This window comes from Tyto alba, unplaced genomic scaffold (assembly GCF_018691265.1).
Source record: "Tyto alba isolate M040663 unplaced genomic scaffold, T.alba_DEE_v4.0 Super-Scaffold_21, whole genome shotgun sequence".
In the NCBI taxonomy this organism is placed as follows: Eukaryota; Metazoa; Chordata; class Aves; order Strigiformes; family Tytonidae; genus Tyto; species Tyto alba.
Genome location: NW_024881295.1, coordinates 10464355 through 10483048, shown reverse-complemented (window position 1 = coordinate 10483048; position 18694 = coordinate 10464355). Strand labels below are relative to the sequence as shown.

General features: G+C 39.7%; 1 protein-coding gene across 3 annotated transcripts; it reads right to left on the bottom strand.

Moving 5' to 3' along the window:
* Positions 1–1188: 1188 nt before the first annotated feature.
* On the bottom strand, positions 1189–13926 carry CMAS (cytidine monophosphate N-acetylneuraminic acid synthetase). 3 transcript variants are annotated; one of them, XM_042795494.1, is made up of 9 exons: positions 13696–13926; positions 10758–10900; positions 10398–10553; positions 7780–7913; positions 6423–6517; positions 5446–5617; positions 3437–3587; positions 2528–2715; positions 1189–2497 (listed from the first exon to the last, which is right to left on the bottom strand). In XM_042795494.1, exons 1-9 carry the CDS (start codon positions 13854–13856, stop codon positions 2483–2485), a joined length of 1215 nt encoding a protein of 404 aa, XP_042651428.1. In that variant the 5' UTR covers positions 13857–13926; the 3' UTR covers positions 1189–2482. The 3 variants fall into 3 exon arrangements, with proteins under 3 accessions (XP_042651428.1, XP_042651427.1, XP_032842278.1); XM_042795493.1 differs by having other exon boundaries at positions 1189–2715; XM_032986387.2 differs by lacking the exon at positions 13696–13926 and adding an exon at positions 13129–13404 and having other exon boundaries at positions 1189–2715.
* Positions 13927–18694: the final 4768 nt, after the last annotated feature.

The following is an 18694-nucleotide window of genomic DNA, read 5'->3' as shown; positions in this document are numbered from 1 at the left end:
TGGATAGGAGGACTGAAAAAGAAAAGTAATATTTGTGGGTTGAGATAAGAACAGCTTAATAACTAAAATAAAATATAATAGTATTAATTATAGTAACGAAAAGGAATATAACAGAGAGAGAAATAAAAGAGAAAAAAAGACAAGTGAGGCACAATGCAACTGCTCACCTCCAGCTGACGGATGCCCGAGCAGTGATCTGTCCCTCCCGGCCAGCTCCTCCCGGTTTATGTACTGAGCATGATGTTCTGTGGTATGGAATAGCCCTTTGGCTAGTTGGGGTCAGCTGTCCTGGCCAGGCTCCCTCCCAGCTTCTTGTGCACCTGCTTGCTGGCAGACCATAGGAAACTGAAAAATCCTTAATTTAGGATAAGCACTACTTCATAACGACTAAAACATCAGTGTGTTATCAACATTATTCTCACACTGAATCCAAAACACAGCACTGTACCAGCTACTAGTAAGAAAATTAACTCTACCCCAGGTGAAACAAGGGCATACACGTAGAAATTTTGGGTAGAAACCCAGTGTATATGCAGCACATTCAGCAAGCAGCTGAAACATCTGAAGAGTTTTTGATTCAAACAGTAAGCTACAAACTGTACTGCCAACTCATATTTCTATTATAATTACACTTAGTTATATTTTTGCTTTCTCTAACATAAAAGGGATGGGAATCAGGTTCATCACCGTCACCTTGTTTAAAGCTATCTATACGCAGGAAACTCTTCTTGAAATCAAAAGTGAGCAAGTTATTTGATGATGACAAGGTGAAGTAACCAAAAATTTGGCCATTCCTATATATTATCAAACCTGAACTGTTCATCCAACCTGGACTTCTGAAGCTTTGCCACATAGTCTATACAACTAAAATAATTCATCTACCTATATCAAAGTCTAGTTCTGTCCAAAATATGGCGCTCTCATTATCAAAGTCCATGGGATTTATCCAGCACAGAAACCTAAAACCTCACTGAAAGGCAATACTTAAATGAGAACTTAGAGCTGATAAGTACAGTAAACTATTCACTTGTTAACCTTGCTATTGTAGATAGGTGGTAAAAGAATTTCAGTTTAAAATTTTGCTTCGTATAAGGAAGTAAAGACAAAGTTAATCAGAGGGCAATATATCAGGTGCTATTATATTGGGAGTGTCTATTTAACAGAGTAACAAAAGAAAATGACAAGCCATTATTATTCACCTCAGTAGTAATTGCCTGTGTACCATGGGTATTTTTTTATTTTTAGAATAACACAAGTCACTATTTGACTCACTGATAAATGCTAGGACTGAAAACTGATGCATATTTTCAGTGTCAGTTCTACAAACTTTTACGGAGTTCTTTAAATCATGACCCAGTAAAAACTGTATTTTTCATAAATACGAACATAGATGTATACCAGCTTTAAATTAACACACTATAGTCTGAATATATATATTTATATAAACCCACAATCAACAATAGAGTTTTCTGGGCTTTTTTTTGTGGGTTGGTTTTTTTTTGTTTGTTTGGTTGGTTTTTGTTGTTTTTTTTTTTTTTTTTTTTTGTTGTTGTTGTTGTTTTGGTTTTGTTTTGTTTTTTTTTTTAAACAGCATTTACTTTCCCATACAATAAACATTAAAGATTTTATTTTTTTCTACTCATTAGTGGTTGTAATAAAGCCTTCATAGAAAGAAACTGAGCTTCTGCAAAGGAAAGATCTCAGAGTTAATGGGAAATTTAATTTCAAATTTGGCAAAGCATTTGGGTATGTTAGTTTAAGCATTGCAATAAAACCCAATATAAACAGATTCAAAGATAAGAGGCATAATTCCAGATGCCATTTAATTATTTATGAGCTTGAAATTGAACACATGCTTAACTGCTTTTCTTAACTAATACTAGCATTAACTGCTTTTACATTAACTGAGGTGTCTTAAAAATATAGGAAGAAGTTTGATAGTTATTTTATACCTGACCTCTGTGTCATATGATAAAACTCTTCCTTACTGGAACAAAACCCATAAAAAGCAAGCACACAACTACATCATGTTGACAGGAAGGGTAAACCAAATGAGCAAAACTGATGCAATATTTTTTTAAAGTCTGAATTACAAATCCTCAAGTCATGCAAACTCATTGATCCCCCAAAATATTCAGATTATGAAATAAAGACACATCATTCCTGTAGAACAGGTGTAATGATCAAGAGCAGGTTTATAGGACACTACTTTCTGTAACATTCCTTCCATTGCACTTAAATGGCTTTTAAACTAATCATAAATACGATCATGAATATCAGCACTCAGAGTGGGGCCTTAAATTAGAGGGAAACATCTTTTTAACTCTACAGCAATGTAAAAGTTAAAAGATAAGCCATCCTTTGGGATACAAACTTAACAGAAAGGAAGAGAAAAAGAAAAGTGGGATTGACCAACTGTGTTGTTTTGTTTTTTTTTTTTTTTTTTTTTTTCATTAGTCCCTTATTTCCTCTCCTGCTGTTTTCATTTCCCTTCCATTTTCTTTCCTGCTGAACTCATTTCTTCCATTTGCTTTCTTAAAGAGTTCACTTTTTCTAATAATATGAATATGTGTTCTGCAAACTCCCGGACAGCTCCACTGCCACCACTGCTTTTACAGATATAACCAGCAGCCTTCTGAGCAACTGCGCAAGCATCAGCAGGCACACCACTCATGCCAGCTTTCTTCAGGCATTCCACATCACACTCTTCATTTCCTATGGAGAAAGGTGACAGACAAGGCACAATATCACAGAGGGGAAAAACTGAGCAAACTCAGTATTTTTCTGTCTACATATTAATCTGTTTTTCAAAATCTGTATTCTTGCCACAATTTTCATCTCAGCAGTTCAACAGCACTTTGAATATATGAGTCAGTGCTCAGAAAAACCTTAGTGATACATGTCAATACTTATCACACTTCACACAGTCTTCCGGCAAGAGAGTAGTAAAATTATATGGGCAACTGAACAAGCATTTACAGGACTATACACTTAAGCTGTCACTGAAAGATAGTTTTGTACAGAATCATATGGCTTTCAGTTTTAATTCTGTCCATTTTTCTATTTCTGTTTTGCAATTCAGAATATAATCTATACAATATCCATCTGAAATGAACGAGAATCTGTTTAAAATTGTGAGCTTTAACTGTACGCTTGTGTAATATCAAAAGCTTTCTTAAATCTCATTATAAAAACAGCTAAGACTTCCCTTACCAAATTAGACTCTGATTGACCAATGCCTTTAATAGAGACCATACTCTGATAAGCCTTAAAATACGTACCTGTTTTTTGTGACTGTGTGCTGTAATTTGCACACTGATTTCATTAAGTTTAGTGTATTAACAAAGAGCAAAGTGATTTGAAGCTGAGCAGCTCTATGAAGTTTGTATTTATGTATACTACATGAATTTTTACTACCAAAAAAAAAGGAACTAACCTAAGTAAGCGACTTCTTTCCAGCTCAAATCCATGTCTTTTTGCCAGTCCTCCAGGACTTGTAATTTATTCGTTGCACTAACTTTTGCTATACATCCCAGCTGCATGGCTGACACTGTTTTTGAACAATCTCTTTCAGAGATGAGTCGAACCTATTAAAATAAAGTCAAGTTAGAATAAATTCTTCATACAAAGAAATATGTAAGTTGATTTAAAACAGCTGAAGTTTTTCTAACAGAAGCTACCTCATATCAGAAAGGCATTGAATAACTGGCTTGTTTGATCAAAACTCAGAGCAGAAGTGATTTGTGTCCAAAACCACATTACAGTCTCGAAGTTGCTTTGGGAAAGTGAAACACCATTCTACAGGCTTCTCTGAGGTTCAAAAAAAAAAAAAAAAAATTACATTTGTCTTTTTAAATGCAACATGTACCAAATAAAACACTGGATATCACAGTACAGTGACACGTTGACTATCTAGTGCAATATAATGTAATTAAGCCACAGTAGGGAATAAGAGAATTCCCAAGGAAGATTTCTGTAATATTTGTAGAAGTAGAATATAATAAAGTATCTTCTGTGACTCTTCTATCTAATAACATAATTTTATTTACGGCAGGACTTCAAAGCATCAACAGAACACTAAACAAACTGAAGTAGCACAGCACATTAATCTCCTGAAGCTCATTCCAAATTTGAAATTTCAGAATCAATGTAAAAGGTAAGCTAACACCAGCAAATGATTGCAGCAGGATTTTTAAAAGTGTCAGACACAACCCCCCCAAGTTTTCTGTCCAAGTTGTGGACAAGCTTATCTTCCCTAATTGCTTTTAAATACTAACAAATACTCGGCACTGTTTTTAAGTACAGAATGAACAGGAGTGGTGCACAAAGCAAGAGTATATCAGTAACACATACCAGAAATACATAAAGTGCAGCACAAAGACCAGGAGATTTTTAATGAAAGATTCCAAGTCACAGCAAGTATGGAAATGGGCTCCCACGGGCAACAAAACAATGATTACAAGCCTACTCCTCTTTTTGTCTCACAGCAAAGGAGGCTGAGGGAGTTTTGAAAAACTATCTACTCCATTTCACTGCCCCAAGGCAGCATCAGCTGCATTGAAGTATGTCGTGAATATCTTGCCTAACCTGTTATAAAAAAAAAAAATAAAATCCTACAATAGAGACTCCAAAAACGTATCTGGAGAAGTCTACTTGGGGTATAGCTACCTTTGTCTTATCCATGCCTATATCTGCAACAGAACCAAGTTAAAGCTCTTTGAAGGCAGCCTAAATCGCTACTAAGTTCTTACCCCCCAAAATTTATTCTAGATATATCAAAGGCAGCAGCACAGACAGAAAATAACCAGGAGGCTAAATTTACATAAATGCAAGCAAAGACTCAGATCAGCAGAATTTAGTAGCAATAATAAAAATCAATAATAATAATGGAAGTAGCCATGCTATAATCCGTGTTGTTTCAGTTTTTCACTTACACTGAATTCTTACAACTTCAAAGCACGTAAGTTATGGTTAAAACAGCTATGCAGACAAAAGTGTTTGGGGTTTGATTTCCCTTCTTTACAACAATCATGGGTGATCTAGGATGAACCACATAATTTGACTGTTTTTTTCTTCCTATTCTGTAGCCAGGAGGTAACAACACATCTCTGCTTGGTAAAGATGATTTCTGAGTGCCTAGACTACACAGAGAGCAATACTCTTGGTGCTATCAAAGCACCAAAAAAATTTCTTCCCGCATTTTTTCAGGACAAAAGGAGGAAGATGCTATAGCAACTGTGAATGAGATTGAGAACTTTTTAAAAAAAACTTTTATTTTCCTCTAAGGGATCCAAGAACATTTGTCCAAACCCTGAACCAATGTATTATGCTGCTTGACCACAAGTACTCTGATGACACTTCCATTTATATGCTGCAGGGTTTTAGAATCTTTTAATGTTCAGGTTACAGCAGACATAAAGCCTCACACTTCAGAGCAACACTTACCTGGATTCCTCTTTTCTTTAATAGATCGATACCAACAATGTCTCTATAATCGTAGGAGACCATTTCCTTCTGATCTTCTGTCACATAAATGCGACCATTTGTCAGGCATCCATCAATACTGCAAACCAATAGCTTCACCTCTTTTAATGGCTCTTTGCCAAAATATCCAAAGCTAGACAAAGAAGTTATCATTTCAGGATGGAAGTTTCTGCACACTCCAAAACCAAATATTTCAAATGCAACCGTGATCTTCAGGCAGAAGAATCAGCTTTGAAATACTTTTTTTTTTAATGTCTTTTCTCATCATCATCACTCTCCAACTATATTCTTCCTCTTCAAAGAAAAAAACCCGGAACTATCCAAAAGACAGCTCCGTTACGGTATCCATTTAAAAATAAGGTTGAGATTTATTTCCTTAGCATAAAAGGTTATGTTCTGTAGCATATATTTGGGATAAAACCAAAATGGAGTAAAGGATGAAAAAGGCACAGACAATATATTCCTTTCCCACCCATTATTTCCTTAGAGAGGTGCAGAGCAGCTGCAAGGACAAGGCAGCTGGCAAGCTGTAATCAGCTCATGCCTTCTACATGAACACTGTCATGTGAATCAGTAAATGTGGTCCAGACCATGGAAGCCTAGGATAAATCGGCTAGAAAAGCCAGAGATGATGCTAAAACACTGCTATCATATAGTGAGGCTTACAGTTTTCCCCAAGTTGAACTTTAAGGGAGAAAGGAAAAAAAAAAAAAAAAAAAAAAAAAAAAAAAATATCACACCACAAACACTAAACAAAACATATAGCAAAGGTAATTCAGACAATTTCAACAGATAGGAAAAAATGATGGGCGGAAATAAAGCTGTCCAATTATTTTTGATCTTGATTACTTACATTACATACATGATGAACTCACATGACTCATACTTTGAAACAATGAGCAATATCAAAGAAATAAAGGAATAAAAAGTGCTTTTACCTCAATACTCTCTGCTCTGCAATAGGCCAATCAATGTCTATATCAATATCCACACTGTGCTCTGCGCGCATTTCATAGTAGGCCATTTTACCACCCTAAATAAAATCGAACCCATTAAAATTTTCTGTTTGGGTTAATACAAATACAAAACTGTACAATTTAGTACCATGTAACAAAAGCTAAGTATCTGGCTACACAGTGGTCACGATAGCTTACATAAACTGAAGCATCAATAACGATGTTTTTGCCAGTGACAAAGAACCAAGCATTTGAAACAACATTCTATAGGCAGTGGTTAGTATGTATTTTCATTTTGCAACTAGAGAAAGCACTCAAGAAAGATGTTATGCATTATAGTCATTACGTCACACTGATTTCACTAGGTCTTTTAATCAGTAAAATACTAATGCCTTTAGCATTTACTTAGTAAGAGTATGCTTATTTTTTCTTTGCTATGTACACAAAGACTTAATTTGAAGTGGAAAAATATCCACCACACCCCTCACCTCACCACAACTCCTCAGAGAGTTAGCAGCCCAACCTTCATAAAAAATACATTTTATATATATAAAACACAATTGTACTATCCAGATCAATGCTTGCAAGTCCACACAGCACTAGCTGGCACTGCATGGGGTCTATGCAAACTAGAGAGACCTAAATCTAGTATCTCTGCATTACTGAGGTATCTAGAAAAGAGAGAACGAACCTGACATTCTTGACATACCTAGTAAGGTATTCCCATTAGAAATATGGAAATATCTACATTGGTCTTTTTTTCAGTTCTGCTGACAAATACTGGAAAGGATCTGTAAGATGGAGAACTTGTCTTGCATGAGAAAACTAAGAGACTATACTTGGAGACAAACAAAATGAAAGCTGAAGTAAATAAATTTGTTCTGCATTACTACACAGGAATGTAAACATCAGAAAAGGGAAAAAGCCTGTTTGAGTACAAAACAGGCGTAAGACTGAACTGGCCAAGAATACAAGATTATATGAGGAGCCTATGACACTGCATGAAGGTCAGTTTCACACCTTAAGAAACACTAAAATGAATTACAAGATACACACTTACATCCTGATGAACTGATACTGGTTCAGGCTTATAGCTATCTACTGCTCAATATTATTTGTATGAATTGGTTTTCTGTGGAGGATGCTGTTACTGGAACTGCCCTAGATACAGTTAGCCCTAAGAAGTTACAAATAATAAGCAAGCTGTCCTGAGGTCAAAGTGCTGCTACTTCATACTGTCTTCATCAGAAGCAGAAATACATTATTGAATTCAGAACCCTCTATAACAAGTACTAAAACATGTACTGTTTTAAAGAACATGAAAAACAGAAGCACTAACCTGCAAGTAGCCTTTCTCAATCAAATGTCTCTTGGCAAAATAAAACGAGCCATTTTCATACAGCTCCCCAGGCCAATCTTGCCTCCGGTACCGTTTTGCTGGATTCAGGTTTTGTGGCTCTGTCATTTTGTTTTCTGTTAACAGAGAAAAATGACAAAATAAGTTTTCCAGAATCCCTGTTCAGTCACTTAACTTTCTTTAAATAGCTTTCTGTTGAAAAATTAAGGAGACAATTCAGTGACCAACTTCTTTTGTTATTGCCTCTTGTTGCTTAGCCTTATAGAGAATCAATGAACTGCTTCTTTCTTGGAACTGTGGATAACAAACTGGAGGACTGCCCTGCATTTCTAGCACAGGAAACGGAAATTTTTCATTCCAACTTAAAAAAACCCACCCGTAAACCTGAGAGGTCATCAGCTACAAAACTGGTTGCAGGGACAGGAACGGGGGGGACACATTATTCTAGACTGTCCTTGTCAATGTGAAAGAAATACTACATTCTTTCAGTACTCTATCTCCTAGTACATGATAGGAAGGGGTTTAACTCAGAGTGAGTTAACTCAGCTACCTACGTCTAAAACCAGGAATGCCCTGAATGAACTATGAGAGGACCAACCTGAAATCTGGAAGGTGAAAAAAAGACTATATGAGAAGAAATTTTGCCTGTGAAAACAACTTGGCACTTCCCCAAAATATTACCTATTAATGGATACACATTTTGTTAACTTTTCATACACGGTTTAATCAGTGTCCGCAAATAAACAAATAAATATCTTCAAACAAACATGATCCCATAAGATCCCACATTGTTATCAATGCCAGTAGTACATGCAGCAGAAACTGAACCAGGGACCAGAGGCTTCTGTCCTTATGCCACCCAAACACATACACAAAGCAGCTAAAATTCACTAGGTCTCATGGTCTCGTTCCGGGGCATTCTCAAACACACAAAATGTCCTAAGGCTTTAGTATATATACGTATTGCACTTCATAAATACACTAGAGCTTTGTGCTCAATGACATAAACATTTCCAGTCAGAAAGACACACCCTTCTCTTTCACAGCATATCTATATTAAACCTTAATGCAGAGGGAACAGCAGAAATACACAGGAAAATAAATAGAGTTCTATTAACATAATCAGTACCTTAAAGCCATGGGGGTGGGAGGGGAAGGAAGAGTACAATAGTAAATTGTATAATGCTTCTGTGAATGACTGTCACCTGAAACACCACACTCCTGAAAGGGCATTTGCTTTTACCCTTAAGCTACTAACGTCTGCACAATGTGTTCCTTGTTCTCCTCGTATATACTCCTTGCAATCAAATGATTCTTTATCTCTTGCTACATTAAAATATTTTGGATATTGTTTTATACTAAGGAATCATTTGCTCTTTTAGGTAGGCTTTGAGGCTTTTTTATTTTAATAATCTACCTATCGAGACTAGGTGGCGCACAATCACCTCAGAAAGACACATGGCACGTGCAAACGAGACAGCCTTTCATAGATGTCCATTCTAGCATCTCCAGTTGTGAAGTGGACTTTCACCTGGTTACCTGAAGTGCAATCCACAGAATCCTAAACTGTCATCCACGATTCTGATACCCCTCTCATACTTTATGAACAAACTATGTCATATTATTTCTCCTCTTATGAGGAACAATTAGAATGTTCAAGTTATTCCTTTATTCTAAACAAAGGCCCAACTTATCTCTAATACCAAGCTTCATTTATTTTGTATGGTCTATTACAGCACAATGCTTTCTAAACTCAATTTTTTTTTTCACCTGAAGCAATTTATCTCTCAACAGAATAACTGTAATGTCTGAGGAACACATCAATTTTTAAAAAAATACAATGGGACAGTATCTGAACTAACCATTTCTAGAAAAAGAAGCGAACATTTCTGCTTTAATCACAGAAACAAAACCAAAGTAGATAATGTGCGTAATAGTTCTTTGTACATTGACAAAAGGTACTTCTGTAGCTACAACAAGGTACAATCTTACTTGGAATTAAAGAGTTCAGTCTTTAGTCATCTTGGCAACTGTAGCCTAAAGGCATATTTTCTCTGGGAAAAATAGTCATATTCTTCTGTATGAGCCAATTAACATGAGTTCCTTATGACTCAAAGGCAGTTTGCAATTTGACAGAAGTCAACAGCTAAATTAGCAGGCTGAAACAAACCCTAAGACTCCAGGCTAAGAGGTTGCCATCCTATCCTCATTTATTAGCTACTGCATTGTAAGAACAAACTCCTTCCTAGTTAAGACAGGACCTTAGAGTTGCATCTACATATGCCTGAATACCCACCAAGCAGAAGTTAACACGTAAAGTTTTTGGGAGCTGTATTCTGTGGCTAGACAAGCTAATAACATTTTAATTTTCAATACCTTATCACTTCTACAAAACAATTACAGAAAGAGTGAGCAATGATCAGTAATATCAAAATAGGACTACTTAAAAAGAATTTCTAAGCCATCTCACACCTCTCCAAGAATTCAGCCCCTGCCTCTGATATCAATTCCTAATGTAAATATCATTGGTAGGAAAATAAACCATTTAAAAAAAAATTATTATTAAAGTATAACTTTAACCAGAAACAGCTAAATATTACCTCCTTTTTTTACCTCGCTCCATCTAAATTGATGCCGTCTCACAACAGAGAAGACAGAATCATACCCCTCCTTCTGGATCAGATCTGCCACTTTTATAAGATCACTGGGATGTAAACAGGGAGACGTTGCTTGGATATTTCCTACAATATCAACCTCTGAAGAAAAACAAACAAATATTTATGAAACAGTGAATATTTTTAATAGACACAACTACAAAGTGTAGTATGAGTGGATGCCACAAAAAAAAGGAGACTCACTCTCACTTTTATTTACTAAAGGCTTTACTTATTTTTCTAGTAAGTGAATCATCCTTCTGGGACTACAACATAAAAGCTCAGCATACTTCATTACTGATTTACCCTGATGATGATTAAGAAACTCTCTGATAGCTTCTAGAGAAGTTGAGGAGTCTTGAGAAACTTCAGGGCTTCTGCGATGAACTTGAGCACCAAACTGCTTTGCAACCTTCTCAATTTCATCATGGTCTGTAGAAACCCATACACTGTTGGCAGACAGCAACAGAAATTAATATAAAGAACAAATCCCAGCATTGTTGACTTGCCTTCCATAATCTAACCCAAACAACACCCTGGCTTACGTATGTGCTACACCCTGCAATGAAAGGAAATAGTTCTTGTAGTTGTTAGTAAAACTATCCCTGTCAGTCCAACAAGCAACTTTTAACAATAGAGATAAAAAAATACACATTCACTAGATTGTAAAATCTCAAGCTTGGTTTGCATTTCAGTTTAATTCTGTAGGATGCTTGATCTACCTTCCGTGTATGAAGCTTAAGCAACATAAAATTCAGAAGTGTCACCAGAAAAATCCACTGTCAGCACGCCACAATTTTGTTGGCATGCTAAGAGATCAATTGATTGTGAATGGGTTGAATGAGGCATTCATAATCATTTAAGAGTTCATAAACAAGGCTGACAACAAGTAAAACTGCCACACAGCTAGAAGATTAGCTTATTCTGCAAATGTTTTAAAATGCATTAATTAGGCTCCATACAATGCCAGAGAAAGAGCCGTTCAAATCACAATCATGTATGTTTTGGCACAGAAAACCTTCAGTACTGGTAAAGCAAGATTTTGATTGTTCGGAGATAATAAACATTTACAAAAGGAAGGGCTAAGTCTGAATATCATGTGATGATAAACACTGGCTGAGCACTGTGAGGCCACTGCTGCCATCACTGTGACAAAAAAGCACGTAACATATAAAAACAAAAACTATGAAAAATAATCCTTCTTCTCTCAGCAACACTGGCATTCTCAGTGCACTGTACATAGCAAATGGTGCTTTAGTTAGGTTTTTCTTAATACAAAGACATCATGGGATCATCAGAACAAAAATATATATGACAGTGACAGCAATGCCAAGTCACACCCATGTGAACAAATGCGGAAGAGGTATTTTCCATAAATCACTCCAGTCTGGTTAGCTTAAATATACACTCCCTATTCAACTAACAGAGTTTTGTTGCGTAACGTGTATCCTGTCAGCACAGCTGCTTCAAAGGTGACTGGAAAACCTAGCACACTTCCATCTAAGGCACCTGTTATGCCTCAAAGTTAGGCCACGTAACCCTAAATGGCTTCCTGTTTGGCCAATTCAGATATCAAATAGAAAATGAGGCAGTCACTCAAATCACCATATCCACCACTTGTCATTAAGCAATGTGGATTCACATGCATTAGGGAATTATCAGTAACCTAGGTCAGAAATGTTTTTGACTGCTTATTAAAATAAAACCAAATCAGCAATGCTTCCCTTACTTTTCAGGTACAGTGAAAAAAAAAATGAATTTCCAGAATAGATAAAAGGTACAGCAGCTGTAAGACACAGAAGGCTCGTGCTTACTTCCAGCTCTGAATCTATCTGGGCTACATTTCTACTTGACTACACCACGTCTCTGCTCTGAACATAATGCAGTAGGTTTGCATTGGGAATCTGCGCCACAGTATGCTACATACCAAGTGCATCCTAACCACATACTGGTTTTTATTAAGTTTATCAGTACGGGTGTAGAAAATTCTGTTTTGTTCTGACAGAAAAGAGCTATTTTTAATGCCCATATTCTTAACACTAACAACATACTTGTTTCTATCTAGCTTTAATTATCGCTACCAAAGCTTCATGCACTTTGCCACAAACTGAGCTTCTGTTGTGTCACATAAGCACACGCGATTATTTCCTTTTGCTCAACATTTATGAGACACCATCTGCTATGCTGTGTCCAGCTGTGGGCTCCCCGATACAAGAAAGGAAAACTGGAGCAAGCCCAGCAGAGAACCAGCACGATGACTGGGGCCTGGGAGCATGTGCCTGCCAGGAGATCCTGAAAGAGCCGCGTTGGTTCATTTTGATGAAGAGAAGGCAAAGGGGCGACTTTATTGCTATCTTCAAGTACCTGGTGAGCAGGTAGAGAGAAAACAAGACAAATTTTTCCTGGACAAGCACAGTATGAGGATATAGACATGTACTGCTAGAACAGAAGCGCCAGTTTGTTAATCACAAAACAATTTTTCAGCCATGAGGGTTATCAATCACCGAGCCGGTGCCTGCAGGGGCTGTGGGGTCTCCATCCTTGGAGATACCCAAGCTCAGCCCCACGCGGCCCTGAGCAACCCTAACCAGCCCAGCTTCACGCAGCGGGTGGGACCTGACGGCCACCAACCGCAGCAAGCCATCTTGTGATACAGTGACTGGCCGGAGATGATTACCTACAGCCCGGCAGTTTCATTTAATGCAGCCATGCCACTAAAGCGAAAACGTCAACGCTCACTGGTAATCATCATCAGCTGGTGGCTCCCTGCCACGAACCAGAAGAACTTTAATTTCAAATTACGGTGTCGCAAGGCTTATGACTCCTGCATTCCTTCGCAGCTCCCCCTCACCAGGCAGGGCCCGGGGAGCTCACGGCAGGGTGCGGCCTGCCCGATTCATAACCCGGTGCCACCTGGCCTGCACCCCCCCGCCTTCACGCCGGATCTCCTCCCACACACCCGCCTCGCTCACGAACCCGAGGGAGCAGCTTCAGCGCGGCTAAAGCCGTCCCGGGGGAAACCAGCCGCCCCGCTATCACGGCCTGCCGCCAGTAGTTCGGCCGGGACCCCAAGCCTCGGAGCCGTCAGGGAGAAGCCGGCTGAGCAGCGGGGAGGTGGAAGCCCCGGCAGCCCGCACTGGGAACCCCCCGGCACCCCATCCCCGGGCCGCACCCCCGCTCCTACCCCCCCCCAAATCCCGGGGCTGCCCGTCCCTTCCCCACCCGCCCGCCGGCGCATGCGCACCTGTGGAAGACGCCGGCGTCAATGGCGGCGCGCAGCACCCAGCCGACCAGCGGCACCCCCGCCAGCAGCTTGATGTTCTTCAGCGGGATGCCCTTGCTGCCGCCGCGCGCCAGCACCAGCGCGGCCAGGTGGGCGCGCGAGCCCCCCGAGCCCGCTTCCATGCCCGCGCGCCCCGGCCCCGCCCCGCGCCGCGCCGAACGTGCCTGCTGGGAAGTGTAGTCCCCCCGCGGGGCGGGGCTGCGCGGCTGTGGGTGGGTGTAGGGGCCCGGCGCGCCGCCCTTTTGGGGGGCGGGGGAGGGTGGGGCGTCCGTTCTCCCGCCGGGGAAGAGAGGGCACGGTTATCCCCTTCTTGGCACGGGGCACCCCGCAAAGCCCTGTCCTGGGCGGGAGGGAAGGAGGGCAGTCGCCCGGCGTCTCCTCAGGTAACTCCTTTGAGGAGGGATGGAGGGTCCCCAGCGCCCCGCGCTACCAGTGTGGCCCGGTCTCTTTGTTTAATACTTTATCCACTTAAAATAATAACTAAATAAATAAACAAACAAACAACCGGAGGCATAGCCGGCCGTGCGGGGGTTCCGCGGGTACTGGAGAGCCCCGGCAGCCGGGGCGGAGCGCACTGCGGCCTGCGTCTGGAGGGCTGCACAAGCACCGGGCGACAGGATTCGCTGGTTTTTTTTCGTCAGCCACCAGCATAAACCTTCTAACTCCAGTGTTTGGTTTTGTTCTGTGGTTTTGGTTTTTTTTTGGTTTTGTTTTTTTTTTTTTTTTCCTTGCGTCATGCCCTTCCCGCGTGAGGAGTCCCGGCAGAGGGCAGAGTAGTCACACCGGAGCGTTTTTTGCATGGGAAGGGAAACCTTCCTTCGCTTACCGCTTCTGCTTTCCACCTCCTAAAACAGTGCGTTAAAGCATTAAAACACCTGATGTTAAGTTATACGAACTTACCTATAGAAACCGGATGGGACAAAATAAAGTATTACACTGCCAGTATAAAGCTGGGCAGGAATTCGGTTTTTAATGTCATTTGGAAAACGGAAAGTAGAGGCTGTTGAACAGCACCATAAAGTTACTTCTGCAGACTGTGGGTCTCAGTCCATAATGGAAACGTATCACATGCAGTTCACTGAAGTCGTCCTTAGGTTATTTAAAATGCGTTCTGGAGCAGAAGGACTTCATCTACCACTGCCAAAGGAAACACTCCCAGTTACATTCAGCTGTAGACAGGCATTTAAGAAGAATAATTGTGTGTGTGGTTTTTTTCTTTCTGAAGAGGATATCTGTTTAAAGAAACCCAGCAGAGATAGATAGCTTGCTCTTCTCTTACGCAGATCAAGACAGAACCTTTTAGACCTCTTATTTTTTAGATGAGATTGAAACTAGTAACCCTACACTGTTAAGTACCATATTTCCTGCAGGTCACTTTCCATGCAATTAATTTTGAAATTTGTTTAGAGTTTCAAACCTTTGTCACATCTAAGCTCCTACCTGTTTAGCTAGTGCTAAACTGCTTCTGCCAGAGGTTACTGTGCCCACAACAGATCGAGTTCAACAAAATATGTGCCTGAACAACATCAACTTCAGTGCAAATTCTAGCGGTCTGGCTGAGAGCTGCTAACTCTGCTGTACAGGCAAGAATCTCCATGAAGGTCTACAGAAAAGTGCTGTCAGCGCTAACTTTGTAACCTGGGACAGCTTGTTTGCTAGACCCTACCTGTCAACCCTTTTAGACATAGATACAACAGGAATATCAGATGCCTGCCAAACTTCTGAACAAACACAACACCTACATGGTGCACTTCTGCTGCAAACTAAGGTCCTTTTTGTTGAGAAGAAAGATACAAGTCCTCCTGAGGGCGGCTTTATGGACTGACTTTTGCTCTAAATCATACGCTTTTGTGCAGTTCACTGAGAAATTCTTCTAAAGTTCCCAGAGATGGCATCTCTATTGCATGTTATGTTACAAAGAAAATATACAAGGCTTTAACAACTGAAGAATGAGAAATCACATGCTATATTAAATCCCTTTCAGAATTTCTTACATAACTGTTATGATATTCAAAATACCTACCTGTTAAGTAGAAATGGGTTTAAAACATCTGTATTTTGGTTCATCACCTTGTGAAAATTGGATGATTTATCAATAATAATATTTCAGCTACATAATTCAGTAATGTCAACTGCATAACCTTCCAGACAACCTAGCGATTCGTATGATAGCAAAGCTTTTCCTAATCCTTACTGAATCTTATTTTATGTAATATAAGTCCATTAATTCCCATTTTATCCAAAACAGATCTAGAGAATAGATTATTTCCTATCTTTCCTCAGCAGGTATGTGTGTATTTGAAAACAGGCACTCTCGCAACTCTTAGACTTTTCCTTTTCAGGATCGTACCCATTAGTTCAGTCTTTCTCCTAGTTCAAATCTTCCAGACCTCACCATTGCCATTATTCTCCTCTGGACAGCTTACAATGTTAGTACTCAAAATTAAACAGAATATTGCAAGTGAGCAAAGCAGGAGGATTACTACTTCACAGACCTTGAAGGTTGTACTCATATATACATCTGTCTAATTTAACTTTTCTTGCACAATACTGACATAGTTCAGAGAGTGATTTGCTATGACCTAAGATTTGTTTCTGCAAGAGCCGGTACATAGCCAGATACTTCCAACCCCTGCTTTTGCAGCTGGCTATATCTGCCCAAATGCAGTATCTTGCATTTATTCCTGCAAGAACCAGATCTGTCCCCACCTTAAAATATTTTCATGTAAACTACATTCCTCTAGTTTATTTACATGAAAGCTATGTGAGACCTTATCAAGAGTTTTACTAGGCTTAAGATATATGGTATCTACTCCATCTTTCTCTAGCCATAGGCCTGGTTTTCTAGATTGAAAGTATATTGATTTGAATTGTTCTAGGTAAATTTTTATTGACTGCTATTAATGGCTTTGTTTTCCTTTATGTGCTTACCAAAACTTGTTGGTAATTTATTGCAGCATTTTTTTCCCCAGGATCAGGTGTTCAACTAGTGGTTCAAATGCATCTCTATCAAAATTCTAGTTCAGATCTGGAGTGCACTTCTGAACTGACTCTCAAAGCACGTAAACTGTTACTGTGACACGCTACTTGCTAAAGCAGATGTAGTGGGTAGTTCCCAGGCTCTTCCTTTCCTCCCATTTTTAAAGATAGGGGGCATTTTATCCTTTCTAGCCTCGGTAACTCTACTTGTTTCTGAGATTTCATCAGCCAGCTGCTTCAGTATCCAAGGATGAAACTCAGCTCTGAGCTAGTTTGAGTACATATTACTCACCTAAATACATCCTGACTCATTTCTTCCGTATTTGTACGGATGTCTTGCTCCTGAAGGGACTGTGTGGGTAACAGCACTCAGTGAGATAAGAACATATGCTATTCTAATAATAGAGCAGCGGAGAGCAAAACAAAGAATATAATGCTTTCTGCTTCTTTGGAATATGTACCCTGTTTTATATAATCACAAAGTGGCCTGCAGGCACAGGTTTCCCAGTGTGGAGGAAAGGGTTTCAGCTCTCTCATCACTGCTGGCTGGCGCAGCACGTATTCCCATATCACATAGTGTGGTCAAGGTCTTGCGACTGTACAGCCTGCCTGGCCCTGGTCCTGTCCTGCCCGACTGTCCCTGAACAAGTAGGGCCAAACTGGCTCATTGCAAGGAAATACTGGTATACTAGTAAAATTAGTGGGAATAGATCTATTTTAAAAACATGTTCCATGCCATATGATTCCACTGGGGATAATAAAATCTGTGAATTTCCTTTCTGGCCACTGTTCAGTTGCTATAAAGTATCACATTGTAGTTTCTCTCAAGAAAGTAAGTCTGTTCATTCATGTCTGAGTGTAAGAGCAAATGAACAAAACTGGAGGCATTCTGTAGGTCTGTGCTGAAGTGTTACTGTGGTCACTGTTGAAACGTTATAATCTACTAACAGGGATCACATTGTGGAATTTAGGCTATTAATTAGGGAAATGTTTTTTTATGCTGTGTTTAACTGTTGTTAATGTGTATCAGGCATGGCTGAACATGCAACCTCACTAGTAAGGATGGCAGGGGTCTGCTTTCAAACTAACACCCCCTGAATTGCCAGTCATGAGATCTACCCTGTCCTTCCATCTTCTGAATTGCCAGTCTTGAGGTCTGCTCTGCTCTTCCTGACATTCACACTGTTGGCAACACTTGTCATAGGCTTTAAGACAAGGAAAGTATGTAATAGTTATTCTCTTAAGCTCACACTGGAGCTGCACGAGCAGACCATTGTGGTGTGCTGGTCAAAGCCAAGGGCCTTCAAAAACAATGGTAAAACAGCTGTTGACTTAACTGGGGCCAGGATTTAATTTTGTGTGCATGGAGTCTAATTTGGTTTACGTTAGTAAGGCTCCGTAAGTAACAGTGCAGGTGGGTCCAGTTGCAGGGTCCTGTCTTCTTCTAGGACATTCCAAGCTTAATGAATCCTACAGAAATAGATAAGAAGGACTCAATGGAAGCATGTAGGGGAAACCTCAGGGATATGCTACACCCAGGTAAACTAGGAGTTACTCTTTCTAGGCCTCTGCAGCAATAGGAAAATTCAGAGATCTAGATCTCCTTTCCAGGCCCCGAACCATGGATAGCTCCAGTGAAATCCATGGAGAGTTACACGGGAATCAAACCAATGTAAAGGAAATAAGGAACGGGCGTGGGAAAGTCTAGCAAATTACCCGTTCCTGTTATTGGAAGCTTCATGCCAGTCTTGGGCTAATATAGTCTGTCCATACATGAGAGCTAGGTGAATAAAGGTTAACATATATTTATAAAAGAGGCCAATGAAGTGTTCAAGGGTCTGAGATTTCTTACAAGCAGACAGGAAGGAATATGATTACTTGGAGCTAACACTTGACCTGCTGTATTACTTGGACTTTCTGCAGAAATGAAACGGAGCAAACTATTTTGCTGCAGCGTAATGAAATGCACTGTATTTAATTC

What these genes read in the sequence shown, in the direction of transcription:
- CMAS (XM_042795493.1), bottom strand. Translation starts at nt 13,856, where the DNA reads ATGGAAGCGGGCTCGGGGGGCTCGCGCGCCCACCTGGCCGCGCTGGTG. An exon ending in GCAGAGCAGAGAGTATTGAG is followed by an intron (nt 5,618 to 6,422) that starts GTAAAAGCACTT and finishes TTCTTTGTCTAG; the next exon opens with CTTTGGATATTTTGGCAAAG. An exon ending in TAAAGAAAAGAGGAATCCAG is followed by an intron (nt 3,588 to 5,445) that starts GTAAGTGTTGCT and finishes TTATTTTAATAG; the next exon opens with GTTCGACTCATCTCTGAAAG.